The 25,072-nt window shown below is 26.5% G+C and overlaps 2 protein-coding genes and 1 long non-coding RNA gene across 3 annotated transcripts; 2 read left to right on the top strand and 1 right to left on the bottom strand.

Moving 5' to 3' along the window:
- The first annotated feature begins 1,683 nt into the window (after positions 1-1,683).
- Positions 1,684-10,487, top strand: LOC112637467 (aminopeptidase Q-like). Its single transcript, XM_025407242.1, has 6 exons — positions 1,684-1,736; positions 1,849-2,349; positions 5,235-5,520; positions 6,030-6,183; positions 8,665-8,942; positions 10,287-10,487. Exons 1-6 carry the CDS (start codon positions 1,684-1,686, stop codon positions 10,485-10,487), a joined length of 1,473 nt encoding a protein of 490 aa, XP_025263027.1.
- Positions 10,488-10,872: 385 nt separating this feature from the next.
- Positions 10,873-12,513, top strand: LOC112637469. Its single transcript, XR_003122555.1, has 3 exons — positions 10,873-11,040; positions 11,132-11,201; positions 12,351-12,513. It is a non-coding gene; the product is annotated as an uncharacterized LOC112637469 (long non-coding RNA).
- Positions 12,514-15,550: 3,037 nt separating this feature from the next.
- On the bottom strand, positions 15,551-19,518 carry LOC105259111 (cytochrome P450 6k1). Its single transcript, XM_020029950.2, has 5 exons — positions 19,392-19,518; positions 16,853-17,034; positions 16,303-16,672; positions 15,836-16,170; positions 15,551-15,604 (listed from the first exon to the last, which is right to left on the bottom strand). Exons 2-5 carry the CDS (start codon positions 17,022-17,024, stop codon positions 15,600-15,602), a joined length of 882 nt encoding a protein of 293 aa, XP_019885509.2. The 5' UTR covers positions 17,025-17,034; positions 19,392-19,518; the 3' UTR covers positions 15,551-15,599.
- Positions 19,519-25,072: the final 5,554 nt, after the last annotated feature.

The following is a 25,072-nucleotide window of genomic DNA, read 5'->3' as shown; positions in this document are numbered from 1 at the left end:
TCTCTTGAAGTGATAAGTTCGCGATTGAATGCTTTTCCTGTTAAATCTGGTATTAAATCTGGCTGATTGAACTAATTGGATAAAGCATTAAATATATAATAAAATATTTATCTTTTTCTTTTTTTAAATGTGCATACAAAATTGTGTGAAGTAACAGGTAACTCTTTTATTTTATAAAAGACACTTTCTTTAATTTTCAAATCGATTTCATTTTATTGTAAACATTATTTTTATCTTTTATATACATTACAGTTAATAGAAATGAAGACATATACGTTTGTACTGTAATAGCATGTTTCAACCATTTTGACATATAGAAAATGTAAAATTTATAAGATAAATTCCTTTTTGACATTATAAAATTATTGTGTAATTAATTTTATATTATTGCTATAAAATTATCTAAGCTATAAAATACTATCTTATTATCTAAGCTATAAAATTATTTATCTTAAAAACGTATAATATTTCCTCTGTATTGTTTTTAAAATATTTTTTATAATAAATATCTAGGCCCAGTAGGATATGTTAATTTAAATGTGTAATGAACGAATGAATAACCAATAATGAATAAGTAACATTTTATCTAAAAAGATGTGTTATAAAAATATTAACATAATTGTTTTCAGAATTTTGTTCGAATGTTTGATACAAATCGCTATATTATCAAAATTTCAAATATTTGATGATATTTGATTTCCGTTCAGTGTTTATATGTTTTTAATATTATTTCTTACTTAAGGAACAGATTGATTTTGAAAATAACATGTTAGTAAACATGCAGTCTATATCAGATATAAAATCGCGTTATTGTGAATATACCTTCATTTCTCATATATTTTAATGCTTACATTATATATATATATATATATATATATATATATATATATATATATACTGAGTTACGTAATTTTACTAAAAGAAATCTTAAACATTGCTAAATTGAGATAAGTAAGAGTTACGTTTATTGTGCTTATCCTATTAGAATTACATAAATACATCCCTTACGTCTCCTAATATTCCAATCCGAGAAAAATATTTTATATGTCGTTTCAATAAGATTTAGATTTATCTTTTCAACTAATCTTTTTATTTATTAAACCATATTATTTTATTTTCTTTTTAAATTAACCGTATTTTCTTATGAAACGTAAGTAAATTCTCTTGAAAGTTTTTTTCATACAAAAGTCGATTGAATTGCATACTCTTTGTAAACACCTTGTTTTTAACGCAAGAACGTTTTTTATAGATATCCGAACGAAATTTAACATGTCATTCTTAAAACTATTATTAAGTAGTAGTATAATATACATAACCATAATGGCAATAGCGTGTCGTATGGATGATGAAGAATCAAAAATCGAAGCAGGAATAATCAAATCAAGCAACATATCAAGTTATATACTTCCGAAACATTATAATATGAAGATAGAGTTAGACAATTATAATCTCCTTAACGTATGCATAATCACTTTACGTATTTTTAATACAAAACGATACATAAGTTTTTATGTACCGGATACAACAATTATAGCGTACTCAAAATTAAATCGAAATAATGGTACGGTTTATAAAACATATCACATAAATTTTATTAAAAACAATATTGTCGTGCTCGATTTCGGTGATGTCTCGTTTCATGGAATATACGATTTGTATATAGAGTACTTAATCTCAATTGATATGGTAAGGGAATTTTTCGGAACTCCGTACATAAACGAAGATGAAGAAATAGAGTAAGTAGAAGAATATATGAAATATCAAAAACAAATTGTATATTTGTGCATTCTACGCTTACAATTACCTAAAATTAGTCATTATCTAAAATATATCATTAAAATACGGTAGGTGGTTAATCGCAACAGGAATCCAGCGAAGAAACAGGGATCAAACGAAAAAACAGCAAATGTTTCCATATTGGGACAAGCCAGAATTAAGAATTACTTTTATTATTTCCATAATACATCATCCAAAATACGAAGCTTGGTCAAATATGCCGATACGAGATATTAAATTGACGAACGATAATATGATATGGACATATTTTGACGCTACTCCTTCAATCTCCATAGATAGAGTAGCATTTCTGGTATCCAGTTTTCGTCACGTCATCCTCTCGGATAATGAAACAATTCGTTCGTCCATAACGTACAGATCACAATCGGAACCGCATTTAGAATTTGCGAAAACTGTTATTTCTTCCACCAATGTATACATGCATAGATGGAATATTTGGAACAAAGAACTTGCGCCGCTAACTTCTGTTTCATTTGAGAACAAAATAGATTATGTTGTAATTCCGGATTTACAAAATGAAATTGAACAGACTTTTGGTTTCATTTTTTATCGGTAATATATATAATTAAAAATATAAATATATTTTAAAAACTGTTTTAATTACATATTAAATTGTAATCTATTTACATAAGAAATTATATTAATATCCACAATTTTTTATACATATTAGTATAATTATTTTTAGAGAAGCAGATATCACTTATAATGAAGAATTAGATCCTGTCGCATACAAAACGATAATTGCGCACTTAATTGCGCGTGGGATGGTACAAAAATATGTAGGAAATCTGTTCAAACCAACTTACTTATGGCCTCATACATGGTTAAAAGAAGGATTTAATATATTTTATTCAGCACAAATTATCGAAAAGGTTATTTTGTTAATAATGTTATTACTATTTGAATATCCAGTCAAATGATTAACAGTTTAGCAATGCAGATAATTGTTAAATATTTGTGCAAATATTCTGTTTTATTTCTTATAAGAAATGATAAAAATCCAAGTCTCTAAAATTTCAAAAATCCAAAGAAAGAAATTTAATAAGAACTAAGTATGTATATGTTTTTGTATTATAATTATCGCAGAAAAATTTACATACACAAACACACATACAAATTTTATTCTTAACAATGGCATATAATAAGTTAATTTTAATACGCACCAAAAACTTTTTCTTAATGATTATTTTTGATAAATTATGATTATATCGAATTGATTTTAGGTTCTACCAAATTCCCGGATAGTGGATCTGTTTGTAGTTCAAGTTCAGCATGAATTACTCTATCTAAATACTTATGTTGTTATAAATTCTACTATAGAATATAATATACGCTATCCTGAAAATTATATACAGTCTTCTCTTTCTCATATCAAAGGTATGCGTATAACACTGCATAATTAAACAATTAAATAATTATAAATTGCTCAATGTTAATTTCTTAAAAAATGGGAAGTCATTTTATAAAGAAAAGACCTCGTACGATTCTTGGAAGATGAATTTTGAAGTTTAGTGAAATTTGCAGAATCTTTGGAAATAAATAGTTTGTGACAAACCAAAAGTCACATTAATCGCAATATCGTTTGCTAATGCCATTTTGTCGCTACAAATGTTCAAATGTCGAAATAAGGCATTATTTCATTACTACTGAGGAAAAATAAATAATGTATTATTGAGTAGAATCACACACAGTTGTTTACTTTTATTATTATATAGATATTATTATATTTACGTGGAAAATATATACATAAATGTATATATAATAGGATGTCCATAAATATCCGATCTACTATATTTTAGAAATGGTTCAAAAATTACGAAAAATCATGAAAAAATGTTTAATTATTTTGAGAGGCTAGTCTTTAAAGCATTTAGAGAAATTGTATCTCTCTCCCATTCGAAGAGGGATATTTAGGGAAAACCTATATAATAATTATACTTTTAACTAATTATATTTTATCAAATATCAAATAGCATGTTGGCAACGACAGCGGTGATGCTACACATACATTTTTTCCATGTAAATATATTATTATAATGTATAAATAAAAATGATCAACTGTGTATAACATTCTAATATATTATTTACTTTATTTAATATATTATTTACTTTGCCTTAATAATATTGAAATAACGTCTTTTCGATATTTCGATATTTTAATACTTGTAATAACGAACCACTTTATCAATCTTACCAAATTTATTTTGATGTTTTTAAATTTTTATTGTGTTTTCACGTAAACTGTTTATTTCCAAAATTCAGCAAATTCATAGGAAGAATCGTGCTCTTCGTTTGTGAAATTTAATATATTTTTTTATAGTATTTGGAATAATGTAATTATATCTAACTTTAAAATTAAATTTTTATATAATTTTTGGATAATTTTATAATGTATAATTTTTTTTTAAATCATAACTATATATGTTTCTCTAAAATTTCAAAAAATCATAATAAAATATAAAATTAACTGATTCCTTATAATTGTCTATTTAATATATAATTTATTATTTTTAACAAATTTTTTCTCATTCACTATTTATCTATTATTACAAATTGTTTTGTTAAAATGTATTTAACAATTTTTCATAGCTGCTTACTTTGATTTAATTGCACAAATTTTGTATGTGATTTATTTAGTTTTATTAGTTACAAATATATTCACAAACTTTTATTGCACATTTTAGTAGAGGGATTTTAAATATATTAAATTTTTTTCTTTTAAACGTTATAGGATCTATTATATGGCGCATGTTAGAACGAATATTACCACTTCGTATATTTTCAAAGGGATTGGCGAAATATTTTAATAATCAGTAAGTATAATGTATTTTAATGTAATAATATACATTATAGAGGATAAAGAAAAAAAATCAAAATATAAAATAAATTTAATAATATATTTCCAGTTTTTTAATATTTAAAAGACATAGATATTTAAAAGCTTAAATTCATACTGCTATTTTATATTTATGAATTTTTGTTAAGATTGAATTTCAACTTTTTTCTTAATAAATATATAATAGATATTCATATTTTCTAAATAACAAATAATTCAAATGGGATGATTTTGAGAATCTAGTTTTACAAACATAGAATATAAACACTTTTTGTAATATAAAAATTAAAATTATTATGTATTCAGTTACGACAAATGCTAACATAATTACTAATGGATATATATATAGTTTTTAAATATCTATGTCTTTTAAATATTAAAAAGATGGAAATATATTATTAAATTTATTTTATTAATTTATATAATGATAAATAAATAATAAGAAAAAAGATCATAATTTACACACACACGCGCGCGCGCGCGCGCGCGTGTGTGTGTGTGTGTGTAAATTATGATCTTTTTTCTTATTATTCTTATTATTTATTATTTATTTATCATTTTTAATATAGTGTTAAAATTATTATAATTTTAAATCTTATAGACTTAGTAAGCCTGAAGCAAAAACTGCCGATCATTTATGGAACGCTATGAGATCCAAGATGACTGAATTGAATCCTATGTATGACTTTGATATAAAAGATGCGATAAATTCGTGGATTATGCAGAAATATCCTTCCGTATTGAAGGTGACGCGAAATTATTCTACTAATATTGTAAGTGTATCGGTACAATTTCGCAACAAGTTAGATGAGGAAGAATATTATATTCCTGTTAGTTATACTACGGAGTCGAATCCCAATTTTACCATAACTTGGACGAATATTTCGGTAACACCATGGATTTCAAAAATTGACATTAATAAGAATAATTCTCATAATAATTTTATTTGGCTACATTACCTTACAAAAACTGAATTCTTTCTTGAGAAAAATCAATGGATTATTTTCAATTTACAACAAGCTGGTGAATATTGAAAAATAAATTTACATCTAAATTTACATATTGAATATTAAATTTATTGTATATTATATATTATATAATAATAAATTTACAATTATATTGTATATAATTTTAAGTATACATATTTCAATATATAAATATTAGGTTGGCAACTAAGTTCCCGCCGTTTTTTTTAAATTTTAACATTCCGCATGTCATTAAATGTTTTTGGCATAATGTTTAATTTATGTTAATTTTCAAATGATTAAAATGGAATGTCAAGTTGGGAAAAATGAGCATTTTCGACACCTCCTTCTTTTTGCTTTTAATCAAGGTTCTAAGGCCGCAAAAGCTGCTCGCGACATTTGTGCATTTGTGTATGGAGAGGGTGCCATAGCTGAAAGAACCGTTCGTGATTGGTATGCCAAGTTCAAAAATGGAAATTTTGACCTCAAATGCTATGCGCGGAGTTTCGTTCAATACTGATGCAGAATTGAGAGCTTGGTTGGATGAATTTTTCGAGTCAAAACCGGGTGATTTCTACCAACGAGGTATTGAAAATCTTGTTGAACGTTGAAAAGAAGTTGTAAACAACAAGGGAGAATACATTATTGATTAATTGATTGTTAATTTTTATTGAAAAATAAACTTTTAAAAAATTTAAAAAAACGGCGGGAACTTAGTTGCCAACCTAATACATATGTTTATATAATTTATATATATATATATATATATATATATATATATATATACTATGTTTGTAGTCGAAGCCATTTTATGTTTGCACTAAATTGCATATTCAAATTCTCAGAATTGATCAATTATTATACATACATATATACATATATGTGTGTATATATATATATATATATATACATATATATATATAAACACAGGGTATTAATGAATATCTGTTACAAACTTGTAGGGTATGCAGAGAGTTTAAGTAAATTAACTTTTAATAAGAAACTCATTTCCGAAAACATACCGTTTGCGAGCTGTAGACTGGAACTATATATTCACTATTAAGAATAATGCAACTATTGGTATGTTCAGTATTAAGAATAATTCTCATAATAACTTTTTTTGTTTACATTACACTCCAAAAATGTTTAGCAATGTTAAACCAAATGACCACAATAATTACTCATAATGACGATCATTAACTTCGATGCAAGAATTGCACCTGCGAAGCATGTTCTGGTACACTCTTTTTAAAATGTTAGACGTCATTTGAATTTCTTGTTGTCATTACGAGCAATTAATGTATTCTCCATCTGTTCTGACATCTGTCCTGACATCTGTCCATCTGTTTTGACATTGCTAAACATTTTTGTAATGTAATGTAAATAAATAAAGATTATGAGAATTATTCCTAATACTTATCTTCCTAATACTAACAGTTCCAGTCTGTATCTCGCAAACGGTGCGTTTCAGGACATGAGTTCCTTATTAAAAATTAACCTTCTTTGAACCCTTTACATATCGTAGAAGTTTGTAACAGGTATTCATATACATATATGTGCATATATATATATACAGGGTGGGGCACTAACTATTAGCACCTTAAATATCTTCAAATCTATGAGGCCCAGAGGAAGATTTGTATAACCAAAATTGCACGGTACGAAGGGGGCTATCATATGACGATAATAATTTTTGTCCAGGTGGAGGCGCTTCGGAGATACCAAGGTCATCTTCATTTTTTTAAATGGGTCCGATATGTTTTTTTTCCATAATATGATAGAGGAACTTGAAACAAGTTTAGAACTCACGACACAAGATCATTGAACAAGATTTAAAGTAAAGAAAAATCGATAGAAATACATTTTTATTATTAAATGACATTTACGTTTACAAAAGATGTTTATCGCACACATTTTTAAATGTTTGACGCGAAGGCAGAATGCGATTAGGATATCGTTCAGAATACAAAATTCTTGCTTGCACTGAATTTTGTTGACATTCACCATAAATTAAAATCATGTCAACTTGTTCTTCAAATGGATACATCTTACACGATTGAACGATTTGTCGATACTAATCTTGTCGTTACGATGTCCTTCAAAGAGTGTTTGTTTACATTGTAGTGATAATACGTGAATACTATTTTCACTGCTAAAAGACATCTGAGAAAGTTCTCAGGATAAACTAGACATAAAAATGGGTTGAAATAAGATTAAAATAATATGTAAATAAAAGTCAGTCAATCATGCACGATGTATCCGTTCGAACATCTTTTGTAAACGTAAATGTCATTTAATAATAAAAATGTATTTCTATCGATTTTTCTTTACTTTAAATCTTGTTCAATGATCTTGTGTCGTGAGTTCTAAACTTGTTTCGAGTTCCTCTATCATATTATGGAAAAAAAACATATCGGACCCATTTAAAAAAATGAAGATGACCTTGGTATCTCCGAAGCGCCTCCACCTGAACAAAAATTATTATCGTCATATGATAGCCTCCTTCGTACCGTGCAATTTTGGTTATACAAATCTTCCTCTGGGCCTCATAGATTTGAAGATATTTAAGGTGCTAATAGTTAGTGCCCCACCCTGTATATATATATATATATATATATATATATATATATATTTATATATACAGCAAGCATCTTTTATTATATCTTATATTATATATATGAGTTTTAATACATTTTATGACTATTTTTAATTAAAATTTATGTTATATAACTATAATATATAACATAAATTTTAATTAAAAATAGTCATAAAATGTATTAAAACTCATATATATGATATAAGATATAATAAAAGATATTGCAAGAATATTGAAATTTTAATGACATATTTAAAATTTTTATTGTTTGCTGTAATTTGTAGAATTGCTGATACAGCCTTCATGTTAAATAATAGAAATGGGAGATACAAACTTCTCTAATAATAATAATAATATATTTATTGTATAATAATATGGAAATATGTTTAACATCTCGAAATGTGTTTATAATTAATATATATTATTTGAAAGTATTTAATAATCAACAAAAATAATTTATTTTATTACAGGATATTATCGCGTCCATTACGATACTGCGAATTGGCTAAAAATTGCACAATACTTAAATTCTGAAAAATATAGTAATATACATGTTCTCAATCGAGCGCAAATCATTAATGATGCGTTTCATTTTGCGATAGAGAAGAAACTTGAATTCTCCATATTTTGGGAACTCGTTTCTTATTTGGCACAGGAAACAGATTATATAGCATGGTATCCTATGTTGAAAGCATTTGAAATTATGTCGAATATCTTCCCATTCTTGGATTTTTATCCTGAATTTAAGGTATATATATATATATATATATATATATATATATGAAATATATAACACAAATATGTAACATAAGCGCTTTTTAAAGTTAAATTTCTGAATTTTGTAACAAAAATAATTAAATATTAATGTATAATTAATTTTTTTTGTTTAACTCACTACATATATCTATTTTTAAAGGAATTATTATGATATGAAATCGTTGTATTATAAAATATTGTGATAATTGGTGTAATGGATAATTTTTTTTATAAAAGAATCTTATTATATATATATATATTTAATTATTTTTGTTCCAAAATTCAGAAATTTAACTTTAAAAAGCGCTTATGTTACATATTTGTGTTATATATTTTTTCTTTACATTTAATACAATTACATAAATTTTGAATATTTTATCAAGTTATTTTTCTTTAATAATAATATATTAGTATTTACGTGATAATTGATGATCAATTGTGTAGTTAATTTTTAATGTGTTTTAGGAAATTATAGAACAGTATATAACACAATTATTTTTCTTATATTAATTTTCTTACGTAGCATTTGAATGTTTACGATGTTAAAAATATACAGTACATATACAATACATTTTGTAGAGAAATTGACTTATATAATTTTACAATAATTTTTTTACATTATACAACACATAATAATTTATTATACATAATCCACTTGTAAATACTTATTTAATAAAAGAAATTGATATTTAAAGTTTAAAATATTTACAATCTATATTTAATATGCCACAGATTTAAATTAAGAAAATATATTAAAGTTGATTCATCAATCGATACATCAATATACATAGATTTAAATATATATACAGAGTGTCTCGTAAATTTTGATCGCGCGTACCTCGACTCTTGTTTCTTCATGACTATGCGACACTCGCCGCTGACACACCTACCGCGCATATCTTACAATCTAGCCTCGCGAAACGCGCGTTTATTCATATTTTTAATTACTATTTCAATAAATTATTGCGAAAATTGCAAAATGGTAAAGGATCTTTGTGTTGAGTTTTTTGCGTTTTATCCACTCACATGCGTTAGCACAAACTTATGAAACACTTTGTATATGGATATATATATATATATATATGTGTGTTAAAAATTCATTAGATGATATAAAATCCATACCTATATAGATGATAAAATACATACACAATTATTCACACACAAATAACAAATTCTAATAAATCTGGTTATTATAGTATTGATGCTATTAAGTCACATAAATATTAAAGACACATAAAACAAAATTATCTAGGAAAAATGTTTATTTGCGCGTACATTATATGTGTTCTTGTGAATAATGAATAAACTAAATATAATAATATTTATCAATTTTTAGGGCGTGCTAAGGTTTGATTTTATGCAGAATATTACATCTAAATACGGGAATTTATATGACGAAAATAACATCAACGATCATACTAAATGTTTAAAACAAGAACTTGCAAAGTGGGAATGTATTATAAATGAAAAGCCTTGCGAAGAAAAATCTAAGAATCATTTGAAATGGCATCTAGCAAATCCTGAAGAAAATATGTAATTCTTTTCATAATATTCAAAATATCCGATTCTTTTTATAAGAACATTTTTTATATTTTCCATATGATTGGGAAATTAGTTATATCAAAAAGTTATATCACTTATATCACTTATATCAAAAAATTATTTATAAAACACTAAAGAAACTATTAACACAATTTCGTTACAAGATTTTTACTTCTTTTTTGGACTATCTTCTGCAGACTTTTGCCTGGCTGGAAGAGGTGGACATATTGTAATGGTTTGAAAACGGCAGATCGTGATATATGGAATAAAGTTTTTACTAATTACATGAAAGTAAATAATAAAATATTATTAGAATGTTTGGCTTGCAGTAAAAGTTCTGAAATTTTAATCAATTATTTAGAAATTATCACAAATACTGTAATAATTTCACAAATTTCAAAATCTTTGTATAATCAATTTCATCTTCAATTTGAACCGACAAAGCGAGCTTATGTCTTAAATGCTAATATTTTCCTTTTTATTCTTGAGAGAAATGCTAAATACATGCTTACAAGCTTATTAAATAATTACAAAAAAATAAGACACAGGTAACGATATTATTTAATAAAAATATACTACACATAGATGTGAAGATTTATTGTACGAATTAATTATAAACGTATTGTTTTACTTTTATAGAAAAGTCAAGGAAATTGTACCATTAATTGTTGTAATTAATAATGCGTATTCTAAGGGACAGTTGGATGAGGTAAATTTTAAATAAATCAAATTTTTATATTTAAAAAAATTTTTTTTTATTTATTTTTCGCTATAATTGTTATATATTTTATATAATATTTTCGGTAAATGTTTACTTTACGTTACATAGCTCGAAAAATTTTTATTTTCACACATGTTGAGGATATGTTGTAGAGGATATATTCCTAAGTAATACATCGTTTGAATTTTGTGGCGCTCTCTTTTCGTTCCTGAGATATGCAATTTTAAAGTTTTATACTTGTATTATCTTTTCGTTCTTTTCTAAATATGTTTATATTTTTGTGTTTACATTTCCCGAGGTCATCTTTTTGAATAACTTTCAGAAGATTTTAGCCGCTTATTGTTATTTATTAAATAGTTATTAACAAAAAAAGTTTCAAGAATAGAATATAATATATTAGAATAGAATATAATATAATATATTTTGCGACATTATGTATGTTTAAGAAGAAATATAGGCACACGCACGCACACGCACGCACACACACACACGCGCGCGCGCGCGCGCACGCACGCAGATCCATCCCACCGATAGCGGATGCATTGCGAAGAGTTCAATCACAATGAATATATGCTGTAAGTTGTAAAGCGAGGTTCACCTTAACTACCGGCGGAGTGGTTGCGGAAGGGAAGCCGAAGACCCCCCCCTTGCACTCCCCCGCGCACGCGCGCATGTGTGTGTGTGTGTGTGTATGTGTGCACATACATTTGTGATATTTTTCAAATGTATTAAATTGTATTACATTCTTAACGACATGGAAGTCACAACGAGTAAACGTAAACCAAAAAATATAAACACACAACGAAAATATGACATCAAACTGTATTGAGAAATGTAAACAAAAAATGTGAACATAAATAGGATATTACGAAAAAATGACATGAAAGTATGAAACTTCAAAATTGCATATCTCAGGAACGAAGAGAGAGCGCCACAAAATTCAAACGATGTATTATTTAGGAATATATCCTCTACAACATGTGTGAAAATAAAAATTTTTCGAGCTATGTGACGTAAAGTAAACATTTGCCATATTTTCTTATAATTCTGTTCATAATGATACTCTCATGTGTGACAGTATAATTATTAAATAGAAAATTATTTATTGATAATAATTATTAAAATAATCTGTTTTAGATAAAGAAATTTGTAAAAAAGGGACTGAAAAATTCAATCATTTCAATTACCGATGTTGAACAGAAGATAGAAACACGCAGTTCGGAGATCGAAAAACACATAAATTATTTTCGATCTTTATTCAACAATTGAATAACTAAATCTTGAAGACATTAACTGTTCAGAAATTAAAAATACAGAATGAATGATTGTAATAATATTTATAAATGTGTATACTTAATTATTCACTATGTCATATAAAAATTAATAATTGTTTAATTGTACTTAATCAATATAATATTAAAATTGTACAATATAATTTTATAAATATTGTATTGTATAATATTGTATAAAAATATTATATTATATTACAATATAATTCATATTATAAATTATATATTTATATATAATAAATTATATATTTATAAATTATATATTTATATATAATTATAGGATATTTTAGTTCAGTTTTGCAAGATCTACTTATACTTTTATTTTGTTGGGAGATACTGAAAACTCTGTATATAATTGAAGCGTATATTACAATATTAATTATAACTCGACTCTAAATGATGCTTCTTTTTAAATAGAAAAAATTTCGCAGAAAATATGAAAATTTTTAAAAGTATTGTTTTATTATTATAAAAGTTTTTTAAAGTATTGTTTTATTAGCAGCTTTATTACATAGTAAGATCAGATAAATACATTTAAACTCTTGTGTGCATTCTTTTTTACCTCAGAATATATTAAAATATTGAAATGTAAAAAAGTAAAAAAAATTTAATTTCTCTTTCTCCACCCTTGCTTTCATTTTTCCTTTTTAACTGGTTTCCATATTATAATAATAATCACTAATATGTTTCCATCCGAATCGTCCATGACAATTATATTATTGTGCATTATATTCGAATTAAATTTTGTTGTAATTGTATTTTTTTATGCACGGAGATTCTGAACATACATTTGTTTTTAAAATATCAAATTCTTGAATGAATTCTAAGATGATTTTTTCTCATGCAAAATTTTGCCCGGACTTTAGTTTTTAAATTATAAAGGAAACTATGTAATTAATTTCGGAACGAGTACGAAAGGTAGGCAGGGATGATGCGATATAAGCGATTATGTGGGGCGCTCGCCGCGATCAGCTGATCGGTATACGCGATGAGTGTAGCAATCTGTGTGTGTGTGTATTTTTGTGTATGTGTGTGTGTGCGTGCGTGCTTGCGTGCGTGTGTGTGTGTGTGTGTTGGTGCGTGCGTGCGTGCACATTCTCTCTCTCTCTCTCACATATACACACACACATTGATCGCTACACTCATCGCGTGTAGCAATCAGCTGATCGCGACAAGCGCCCCACGTAATCGTCTATATTCCTATTTACCTCTCGTACTCGTTCCGCAATTAGTTAACTATTTTCCTTTATAGTTTAAAAACTAACCTCCGGGCAAAATCTTTTGTATCTTGTATAATAATTATCGTACTGACATACACTTGATATTAATACGATTGTTTATTCGAATTTAATTGTTTCAATTAAATTATATGCTTGTATACATTTTACTAGAAATAAACAATATACAGGGTGTTAGTGCAATTTTCTGCCAAAAATAACCATAAGTAGATCTCTATAAAAAAATTAAAAAGTCATGTACCATTTTGAAAACCACGTAAAATTTCGAGATATTAATTAAAGAATATCGTCCAATACATGCAAGTATAAGTGCGATTATGATTCTGCAATTAATTTTCTCTTGCAAATGGTTTTCTAGAAAAATTGTCTTTAAAAGTCTTTCAAATAAAACTTTATACAAAAACGGAATATGAAAACTAAAAGAGTATAGGAGAGACCGGGAACAAAAGTAACAGCATCATGAATAAAATAAGCCTCCTACTACACAATATGTTGAACAATTTGTACCATATATTCAAACGCGAAGGTCCCGATTCTCTTCCTTTTCAGCTAATTGTTGTAGAACGATCGCGCCGGTTGCACATGCAGGAGTGAAATTAGTATATTTACATTATTCACCTAAGTATTTCTTGTTTTAGTTTTTTTGTATCCATGCCTAATTAAAGTGTATGTATTGACGTAATTATTTGCCGGTGTATAATGTATTCATAAGTTTTATAGTTGATTTGACTAAGTCTAGCATTATACTCATAATGTTTTTATTCTAAAAAATGTGTTTGGGGACGAAAGTAACATATTTCAATGCCTTAAAATATAAGGGCTGGTCCAATAATAACTGTATCAGAGAGGATTCTTATTACGTATGCCATAATTGTGATTCGGAATATTTACCAATCTCTTTTGTAAAAGTAGTTATCATACAATTTTTACACTTATTTAGAATTAAACTATTATTTAAACTTGAAAAAGTACAAAACTGATGTGATATTAAGTATAATTATTTTATGATATTGCTTATAATTATTTTGCTTAACGAAGATTATTTTTTTTAAGTTTATTAAAGATGATAAAAATAAATATTTATTTTATTTTTTATTTGAATATAATATAATACAAATTTATAATAAAAGTTATCTTGCTTAATAAAAGATTATAATAAAATTGTTGTCTTAAATTGAAAAAAGGTATATTTATTTTATTTTTCCGAAAATAAGAACTGTTACTTTCATCCCCAGATTATGTTACTTTCATCCCCGGTCCCCAGGACAAAAGTAACAATCAGCGAAATATTGTGATTAATTCATGTTTTAACATAATTTTTAACATAATTATTTGTAGGTCCATCAAGTTTTCAATCTAAAATCTTTATTTCAATTGGTGTAAAGAAAAGACATAGTTATTTTTAAGAAAAAATATGTAATTGTTAATTGCAAATTACATATTTTTTTTCGAAACAGCTATGAGTTTTCTTTACACCAATTGATTCTTCTCATTATTTTGTACATAAAAGTATTAAGGTAAAATAATCGAAAAATGAATATTTTACAAGATATTTTACGGTTTATGTAAAATTAAAAAATGATTTCAAGCCTCATAACTTGGAAAGTACTTAATGAAAACTAACTTAATTATAGTGTTTTGGAAAGCTCTTGAGATGAGCTACAAGAATATGCAATGAAAAATAGGGGGTTCCATTTAAGATTTCAAACTTGCCCCCCCTCACCGCCCAGGGGGAGGGATGGGGGGGCTGATTTTAACGTCATTGTACGTCCCCCTCGAAATGACGAAATTTTGATTCTAACCATTTTTTCGTAGTGTGCTTATTTTTCGAGTTATTTGGCTGCCTAAGTTAAAATGGGTCACCCTGTATAAGCAAAACATTTTATATTAATCTTGTTTCTTTTAGAAATATTCTAAAAGAAAAATTAAAAGTGCTTTTATATAATTACTACATACAACTAATTATATCATATTGTTGTCTGTATTTAATTAAAATAAGAATTGTATATATTATATTCAAAAACAAAATTGATTTTAAAAGCCAAAATAAACGCGATAGAAAACAAATATTTAAAACAATTATATACATATTTACAAGATTTATCGATATCCTTTATATCATCGGATTCAACGTAGCCCTTCTCCATAAGTTGTATGAGTAGATTCATAAAATCATGCTTGATAATATTATGACGTTGTCTATATTCCACATTTTCCCGAAAAAGTTTCACAAAAAACTCTCCTATACTTCGGTTAAAAAGAGGAATGGAAAAGAAATTCAAAATTTGGGGCATAAACAAAGAAAGAGCGTTCCGAAAGGTATGTACTTCAAAGACCTTTTTTCCCCAATATGAAAACTGATTATTTTTTTCCTCTATACAATTGGATTTGACTCCAAAAGCTGTTGACATAATTATATCCATTGTATATCTATAAATACATTTTCAATAAATTATTACGATAATATCAAAATACTTTCTTTATATATAATTTTTTAAAATAATGTTTGTATGAATATATATTACATTCAAAAAAAAATTTTCTTTTTAGAAAAAATTTCACCTTCCAAACCAATCTTTTATCTCGATTGAATCTCCTATTTGAATCATATTTTCCAGATTTTTCACAAATTCATCGCCGCACATTTTCATAATCGCAAACATTTGCTTTATTTTTCCTGAAGTAAAAGTGGGTGTCAACTTGACGCGCAAATTCCGCCACTTCTTCCCGGACAGTGCAAACAAATGACCGGATAGTACATCAATCTTCTCGTTGCAAAATACTCCGCGATCATGGAAATTCTTGAATTTCTTTGTTAGCACCATTTGAATAAGATCAGGATCAGTAATTATCAGATTTGGTTTAAAAAATGTATATATTCCAACGACACGATGTTCCTTATATTTTAAATAGACATCGTGCAAGAATTCGCCTGTTAAAAAAGTTTTTGTTCAATTCCACCAGATTTCGTTTCAAATAAAATAAAAAGAGAGAACAGAGTAAAAAGAAAAAGATATGAAAGATAATAAAGATTGCTTGCATAGAAATAAATGCATTATAGAAATTATAATATATTCTTATAATATATAATATTATAAGAAAATGTACTCCCCTATTGTTTTTTTTTTAGTCACTATGTCTCCAATATTACCAGTTGGCACCACAGGTTCGATATAAAAAATACCTCTTTTACGCCAGTAATTGAATAACACATATTTGTAATAAGTATACACAATAATCAAAACAACTATAAAAATCCCAATTAATTCCGCGATTAACATCATCAGTTTTTATCTAAAATAAATAAAAATAAGCAATTTCTTTATATTTGATTACAATCATAAATCCTATTATTTGATTACACAGACTTATAAGGGTCAGTTACAAAAAACAGAGTAGTATGTAAATTTTTACTTTTACATACTATATATATTTACATAAATTACTATATTTACATAAATTTTTTTAACGTAAATTTTCTTGTAAAATAACTTCATACTTGTATATCTCAACGAAAAAACCATGTAGCGGCAATCAAAACTGGATTAGAAAGGTGAGGACTAATACTATACGATGCCATTTGCACAAATATTTCAAAAAAATAGATTCTTTCATAATAAATTCATGAAGTTTGTCGAAATTGCCATTTTTGGACTATTTAACTATAAATTACTCGGAAACTTGACGTGATGGGGAAATTCTGCGGCCAGATTCGTTTTTAGCGTCAAAAAATCTATCAGTTTCACCTATTCCGCTTTTTCTAATTAACCAAACTTAAAATTTCGCAGACCTGTGCTATCACAAATCATAAAATCAAATTTGATTAGATTACATTAGAATAATTTCATTAGAATCATAAAAACGTGAAATATTGCGAAGATGTAAAACCAATAAAAAGAATTAATATATTGAACATTGAATTTATTATTAGAGAAATTAAAACCTTTGGTTTTCATTTTTTTTCTTTTGCGTGGATTATGAAAAAAAATATCATATTAATATAGAAAATGTTCTTTTTTTTATAAATCGGTTTTACTTTAATAGAATTTTAATACTTGATTGACTTAACTCGATGATAGTATTTAAATATTTAGAGATTAAAACTTAAAAGCTCTTATAATAAATAATATTTTTGCATGTTGTATTAAAAATTGACTTAATAAATAATCTATTATTATAAAAATATGCATATTCATTTGAAATATTTTTTAAATGTTAAATTTCAAAAAAATTTATGCAATTATGAATATTACCTTTTTTACACAAGAAACGTTTAAAATAATTTTTCCGTCAAAAAGGAAACCGATTCTCCTGAGCAATGCAACAGTTAAAAACAATTTATTTCTCATTTCTCAAAGTCTATCTTCAACGTCCGTCATTTTGTAAAATATTTTTTATAACTCAAATTTGATTTTTGATTTAAAAAAAATGTTCAAGCTTTAATTTGAATAGATGATAATTAAGTAAAGAGCACTAAGAGCCTACAAAACGCGGATGGCAATGCGTAAATTATTTCGAACATTAATTGTTCGCGAAAAAATTTTTTTGGTAAGAGCAGTCGCCCGGCAAGCGAAAGACTCGGGTTCGATTCCCGATTCAGCGACTTCGCCCCGATATTTTTCCTGTCTACATCTCTTCAGGGGGGTAAAAGGGGGTGTTATAGAAGTCTCAAACCAAGAGAATCTATAACTTGGCATATGTGTATATGTCTTAAAAATTTTTTCGCGAACAATTAATGTTCGAAATAATTTACGCATTGCCATCCGCGTTTTGTAGGCTCTTAGTGCTCTTTACTTAATTATCATGTTGTTAAATACATAGAGCCGTATTATTTACCAATTTATTTAGAACTACACGTCGAGCTGAAATGATCGTGTTCTCATTATTTCCACAGATTAATAAAAACGGACAGGAGAAGTGTCGGTGTGGGGCTGAATAGCTCAGTGGTAAGAGCAGTCGCCCGGCAAGCGAAAGACTCGGGTTCGATTCCCGATTCAGCGACTTCGCCCCGATATTTTTCCTGTCTACATCTCTTCAGGGGGGTAAAAGGGGGTGTTATAGAAGTCTCAAACCAAGAGAATCTATAACTTGGCATATGTGTATATGTCTTAAAAATTTTTTCGCGAACAATTAATGTTCGAAATAATTTACGCATTGCCATCCGCGTTTTGTAGGCTCTTAGTGCTCTTTACTTAATTATCATGTTGTTAAATACATAGAGCCGTATTATTTACCAATTTATTTAATTTGAATGTTGTTTCATTTTTTTAAAATGATGATTTTTCGCTGATTTATTGTTATTGAAACATGTTAAAAAATTGTGCTAAAATTTAGTGGCCCGTATTTTTTGTATGTGAATGTAGATATGGATAACATGTGTAGGTCTAGTGGATATCTCTGGTAGCTACTTAGTGGATATAGATATAGATGTAAATGATATATGTATATATATATATATATATATATATATATATATACATCTATTAGTTATTCATAGAAGGTATGGACCCCATAAATATTTAGATATTTATTAGATATCTAGTAACTAAATTTTTCCGAGTGGAGAATATATGTATAGGAAATATAATAAAAATAAAAAAATAATTTATATATTTTTTTTAAGTAAAATTTGAAGAAGTAAAACATTTTACCTATATATAATTATTAGAGTTCAGATGTCAGTTCCGTTTTCCTCACTCTAAACGTAGCGGCACGAAAAGCAGTACCGTTTACGCGCCAGTCTAGTGATCTAATGTAGCAAAAAAGGTACCGTCCCGTAGAATACAAATTCATATATATGTCAATCAGCTTTTTGACAATATCAAAAATTATCATATATCGTTGCATACATTAGAGTACATTGATTATCTGACGTACATTAGCAATATTTTTAAGATACGATATATTATTAAGTATGTATAAGAGATTATTTATAGATAGACTATATTTTGACGACGGTACAATTATTTATGATGTACAAAATTATCTACGATGATTGTTTGACCTACATTGATTGACGTATGCATCACCAATATTTTTAATTCCTCATACAATGTATTAATACGACATGTTATTAAATATGTATAAGGAATTAATTATAGATAGGCTATTTTGACTACAGTAAAATTATCTACAAAATTATTTATGATGATATATCATTTATATAATATCCCGAGAAAAAATGAGTGTAATATATTCAGATATAAATATGCGTAATTTATATAACATATAATAATGTCCAAAAATTGGCGCAATATGATTTTAATTTGTATGATCATATTCGACTAGATCGTAACCTTCTACATACTGTTAGGTATGCCAACAGAGATGTCAGTTTATGATAGTTTCTTGAAGCGATAAGTTCGCGATTGAATGCTTTTGGTATTAAATCTGGTATTAAACCTGGCTAATTCAACTAGTAGGATAAGACATTAAATATATAATAAAATATTTATCTTTCTTTCTTTAAATGTGCATATAAAATTGTGTGAAGGAACAGGTAACGCTTCTATTTTATAAAAGACATTTTCTTTCATTTTTAAATTGACTAATTCCTATTATTTTAAGTATTGTTTTTATCTTTTACATATATTACAGTTAACAAAAATAAAGACATTTATGTTTGTATTGTGATTGCATGTTCGAGCATTTTGAAATATAGAATGTATAAAATCTATAAGCAAAATTTCTTTTTAACATTATAAAATTATTATGTAATTTTATATTATTGCTATAAAATTTTATCTAAGTTATAAAATATTATCTAAGCTAAAGCTATAAAATTATCTATCTTAAAAACGTATAATATTACCTGTGTGTTGTTTTTAAAATATTTTTTATAATAAATGTATAGGATATGTTAATTTGAATGTGTAATGAACGAATTAACAACAAATAATAAAAAATTAACATTTTATTCAAAAAGATGTGTTATAAAAATATTAATATAATTGTTTTTAGAATTTTGTTCGAATATTTGACACAAATCGTTATATTATCAAAAATTTTAATTATTTGATGATCTTTGATTTTCGTTCAATGTTTGTATGTGATTAATACATTTCTCACTTAAGAAACAAATTGATCTTAAAAATAACATGTTAGTAAATATACAATCCATATCACGAATAAAATCCCATTTTTGAAACTATTCCTTCACTCCTCATACATTTTAAGAAAAGATTTTATAAGATATATATATATATATATATATATATATATATATATATATATATATATCTTATAAAATCTTTTCTTAAAATATATATATATATATATATATATATATATATATATAATCTTAAAATATTCTTAAAATATATATATATATATATATAAATATATATATATATATATATATATATATATATATTTTGGGTTAGAAACTAAGTAATTGAGGATTTTTTTTAACAAAACAAAAGACAATTTTTTATTTAACAATGTATTGCCTATTTTTATCAAACCTCTTGCTATCTTTCAGGTAGCATCATAATTCCATGTTCATAAAATTTTTAGTTCTTATCGACAAAAAACTGAACTATGTGCGACTTGACATCATCATCATTATTGAAATTTTTACCATTCAAGAAGTTTTATAAAGCTCGAAACAAATAATAATCCGGTGTAAGGTCAGGACTATACGGTAGATGCATCAAAATTTTCCACTCAAGCTCTCTCAATTTTAGGCGGGTTGCCAAAGATGTGTGAGCTCTAGCGTTGTCGTAATGGAAGAAGACGTCTTTTCTCTTTGATCAATTCTGTTGATTCTAATCGCTTTTCTTGAATTGCATTGTTCAGTTTAATTAATTATTCAATGTACACATCTAAATTAATCATCTGATTGTGTGGTAAAATCTTAAAGTGCACAATTTCTTTGTAATCTCATCAAACTGACATGATCTTCTTTTAATGAAACCAATTTTGACACTGCCGTTCTTTTAAAGCTTCGTCACCATACACGGCACATAACTTTTTAATTGTCGAGATGTAGATCACGTAATGACGAATGAACCCGTTTTATTGGTTCACTCCGTTAAATTCTAACTGGAATACCATTGCACAAACACCTCGCGATTTGCGAAACACGCGATCAATCCGTTCCATGATGAAGTATGACTTGCGGCCGCGAATTAGCGGCTTAATGCGCGTCGAAAATCAATACTCATACCATGCCAAGTTGGCTTGCCATTAATCGGCCCGATTCCACGTGAACACTTTAATATTGTTACGCCTCGCGAGATTATTTTGCCCTCATTTGTTTTCGATTAGAGGTCTATTTACACATATCCGTGACGTATCAATTCTGTATCAGTTCAATTCCGTGATTTTCCGTCAGTATCAGTGATAATAAATATCGTTCCTTTGATTTTAAATGGACGTATTTACTCATGTCCGACGCAGTATTGTATTCGGACCGTCAGTTCAGTATCCGCATAGTGGCATTGTGTTTATTGCGAACGATATTTTTGCTTTTTGACGGATATATTATAACGGTCAGTAAATTTATTTATAGATAAAAAGAAAAAATTAATCAACTAATGCAGTGGTCTCTGGGAAAAAATCTAAATAAGAATAGCATAACTTAGGCATAAAAAAAACCACAAGGCATTGATGTCAAATGCAAAAAATTGTTTAAAATATTAAGATAAATTGTAAATCAAATAATCAATTACAAATTATTAACAAGAATTACAAATGCACGCGCAAACGTTTCGATCTATTCCAGATCCTTCTCAATGCTAACATTATCGAAAATACAAAAAAAAATAAAAATTTAAATGTAAAGAGAAACAGGTCGCTCGCAAATAATAACATTCGCAAATTTAAATATAAGGTCAACGTTCAAATTAATGAGAAAAGTCGGCGCAGATAAAATATTCATCAATATAGCGGAGAATACAATGATAAAATCGAAATTTGTAATAAAGAAAAATGAATTTATAACGCTCGGATGACAGAATATGGCTGTGGATATGCCTACACGTCGGCATGTTACTCATCTTTATTTATAGAGTATTTGATGCCAAGCAGATCACTTGGATCAAATCGTAGATTTAGATGAAAGTGAAATATTATATTATATATTATATGTAATTTTACAAATAATTTTAGTATTGTTAATTTTTTGCTTTAACTTATGCCATTTTTTACAATGGCGTGATAGCTTAATCTTAAGCTATCTAGCCCTTTATAACTTTTTAATCGTTGCAGCAAAAAAATTCCTTTTAAAAGCAATATATAACAAAAAATTAACAAATTAATTCCATAATTTATTGTGTTCTGATAATTTGGCTTAAATAACTTCATATACCTCAATTTATCACCGATACCTTTCGATCGTTATGCTAATTATTTCATCAATTATTATCCAAATTATATCTAGATTGTCAAATAGAACGATAAAATAGCACGAAATATATTTTACTCTAAGTATTAAAATAATAATTATTGTCCGTAAAGATCATAACGGTCGAAGTGATTTAATATTTTCGAAATCGAAAGTTTTTTTTTTTTTTATCGAAGTTATTTAATATTTGAATTTCTATCGCTTAATCAATTCATAATTAAATTTATACATCGCACGCGCAAAATATGCATTTCGAGATCTATTTTCGCGACGTAATTTTACGTATTATTTAATATATATGAAATTAAGTATTAATAATTTATATCAAATTATTTTTTAATGTACTTACCAAATCAATCGCGTTTAGAAGAGAAATTTAAAACTTAGAAAAAAATTATTTATTAAACAATTGATGTAACACGGGACCATTCGTTATGCTAATTACTTGGATTTACTCGATTGTTTTACCGCGCTTTTCCGAAGTCAAATTCTATAATATTTAGTTTTGCATTTTAAAAGACTGACTTTTACAGCAAACTAAATAAATAAATAATAGCGTGTAATTAAGAAAGAACATATTAATATTTTTATTATAATAAATTATTATTAATTAAATTATTTATATTCTTATTTATATTATTTATATTATTAGGGAAAAGACTGAGAGGTGTCATGGTCCGCTTCATTTCTGAAAGCGCCTTTTTTTTAATACGTCTTTTATAACCATTAAAAAGAAATTAACATATATATGTTACTCTCTGAGAACATTCGTGGACATTGGCTCCGTAGTTCATGTCCACGTTTCAGGGATCATCTAAAAGCGGGCCACCTCTCTATCTTCTCTCTAGTTTTAGTATGTATTAGAGTTCAGTGTCTCTTGTTGGAAAATGCCTCATATCTCTCATATTTACGAATATAAACAGAATAAGTAAGACGAAACTAATAAATAACGTCCATTGCAAGCTTTCTTGTTTTATTAAATATTCTTTCCAATAACTACAATAACATTATTACCTAACGAAACAATTATTTTTATTCTGAAATGTGTGAATATCGACATCGAAGATATAGTGAGATTTGGAGCCACCTTGTTCGAGATTCCAAGAGTTGATACAGAGACAAGGGTTTGTGGAGACAGAAATATTTTGAGAGGTATTTGTTTCTTGTTTATTTTAATGTATTCTTATTGTTTTATTTTTAAAATTTTTTATGTTAATTTCTTTTATATTTATTTTTAATTTTTTTTATATTTATTTTTAAAATTTTTTATATTAATTTCACTTGATTGACTTTCGTCCAATGGGATTTTTTTCATGAAAATTAATAAACATAAAATAACGACAAATGATTGATTTGTTTAATATTCTTAATTCCAATGAGGGACAAATAATTTTTTTAGTAATCTCGATTCCTTTGAGATTTAGAATATTAAACAGATTTTTTAACTGGATAAATAAATTGAAAAAAGCCATTTGTAAGAGGATACAAAATGAATTGAAACATGCTTATCGCAAACAAAGTCTTTAGCCAAACAGAAAGGGAATAATTGTAGAAAGAAAAAAATAGTTGTTTTTAAAAAAATATATATAATTTGCAATTAACAATTTTATATTTTTTCTTAAAAACAACTGTATGTTTTCTTTACACCAATTGAATAATATTTTGGAAATATTTTTCGATACGTAATTCGTATCTGTAAAATAATAAGCAGATAAACACGTAAGGAAAAATTTTATAAATTTTTGAAATTGTATTTTAAATAGAAAATTTTATATGACTTTTATAAAAATCTTTTTCTTTAATTCATTTAAGTAATAAGATCGAATTATTGTTCATTTATAACAAGTTAACGATTTATAACAATTAATATATAAATAATAGATATTCACCATCAGGTTGCTCCGCCGATGTAAGATGCCTCTCCCAGGCCTCCTCCTCCTCTCATGTTGTTGGCGCGCGATACTTTTAACGACACTACCGCACTCA

Source organism: Camponotus floridanus, unplaced genomic scaffold, assembly GCF_003227725.1.
Source record: "Camponotus floridanus strain SB8 unplaced genomic scaffold, Cflo_v7.5 scaffold169, whole genome shotgun sequence".
Lineage (NCBI taxonomy): Eukaryota > Metazoa > Arthropoda > Insecta > Hymenoptera > Formicidae > Camponotus > Camponotus floridanus.
Note: the sequence above shows the minus strand (reverse complement) of the source record. Positions and strands in the feature narration are given on the sequence as shown.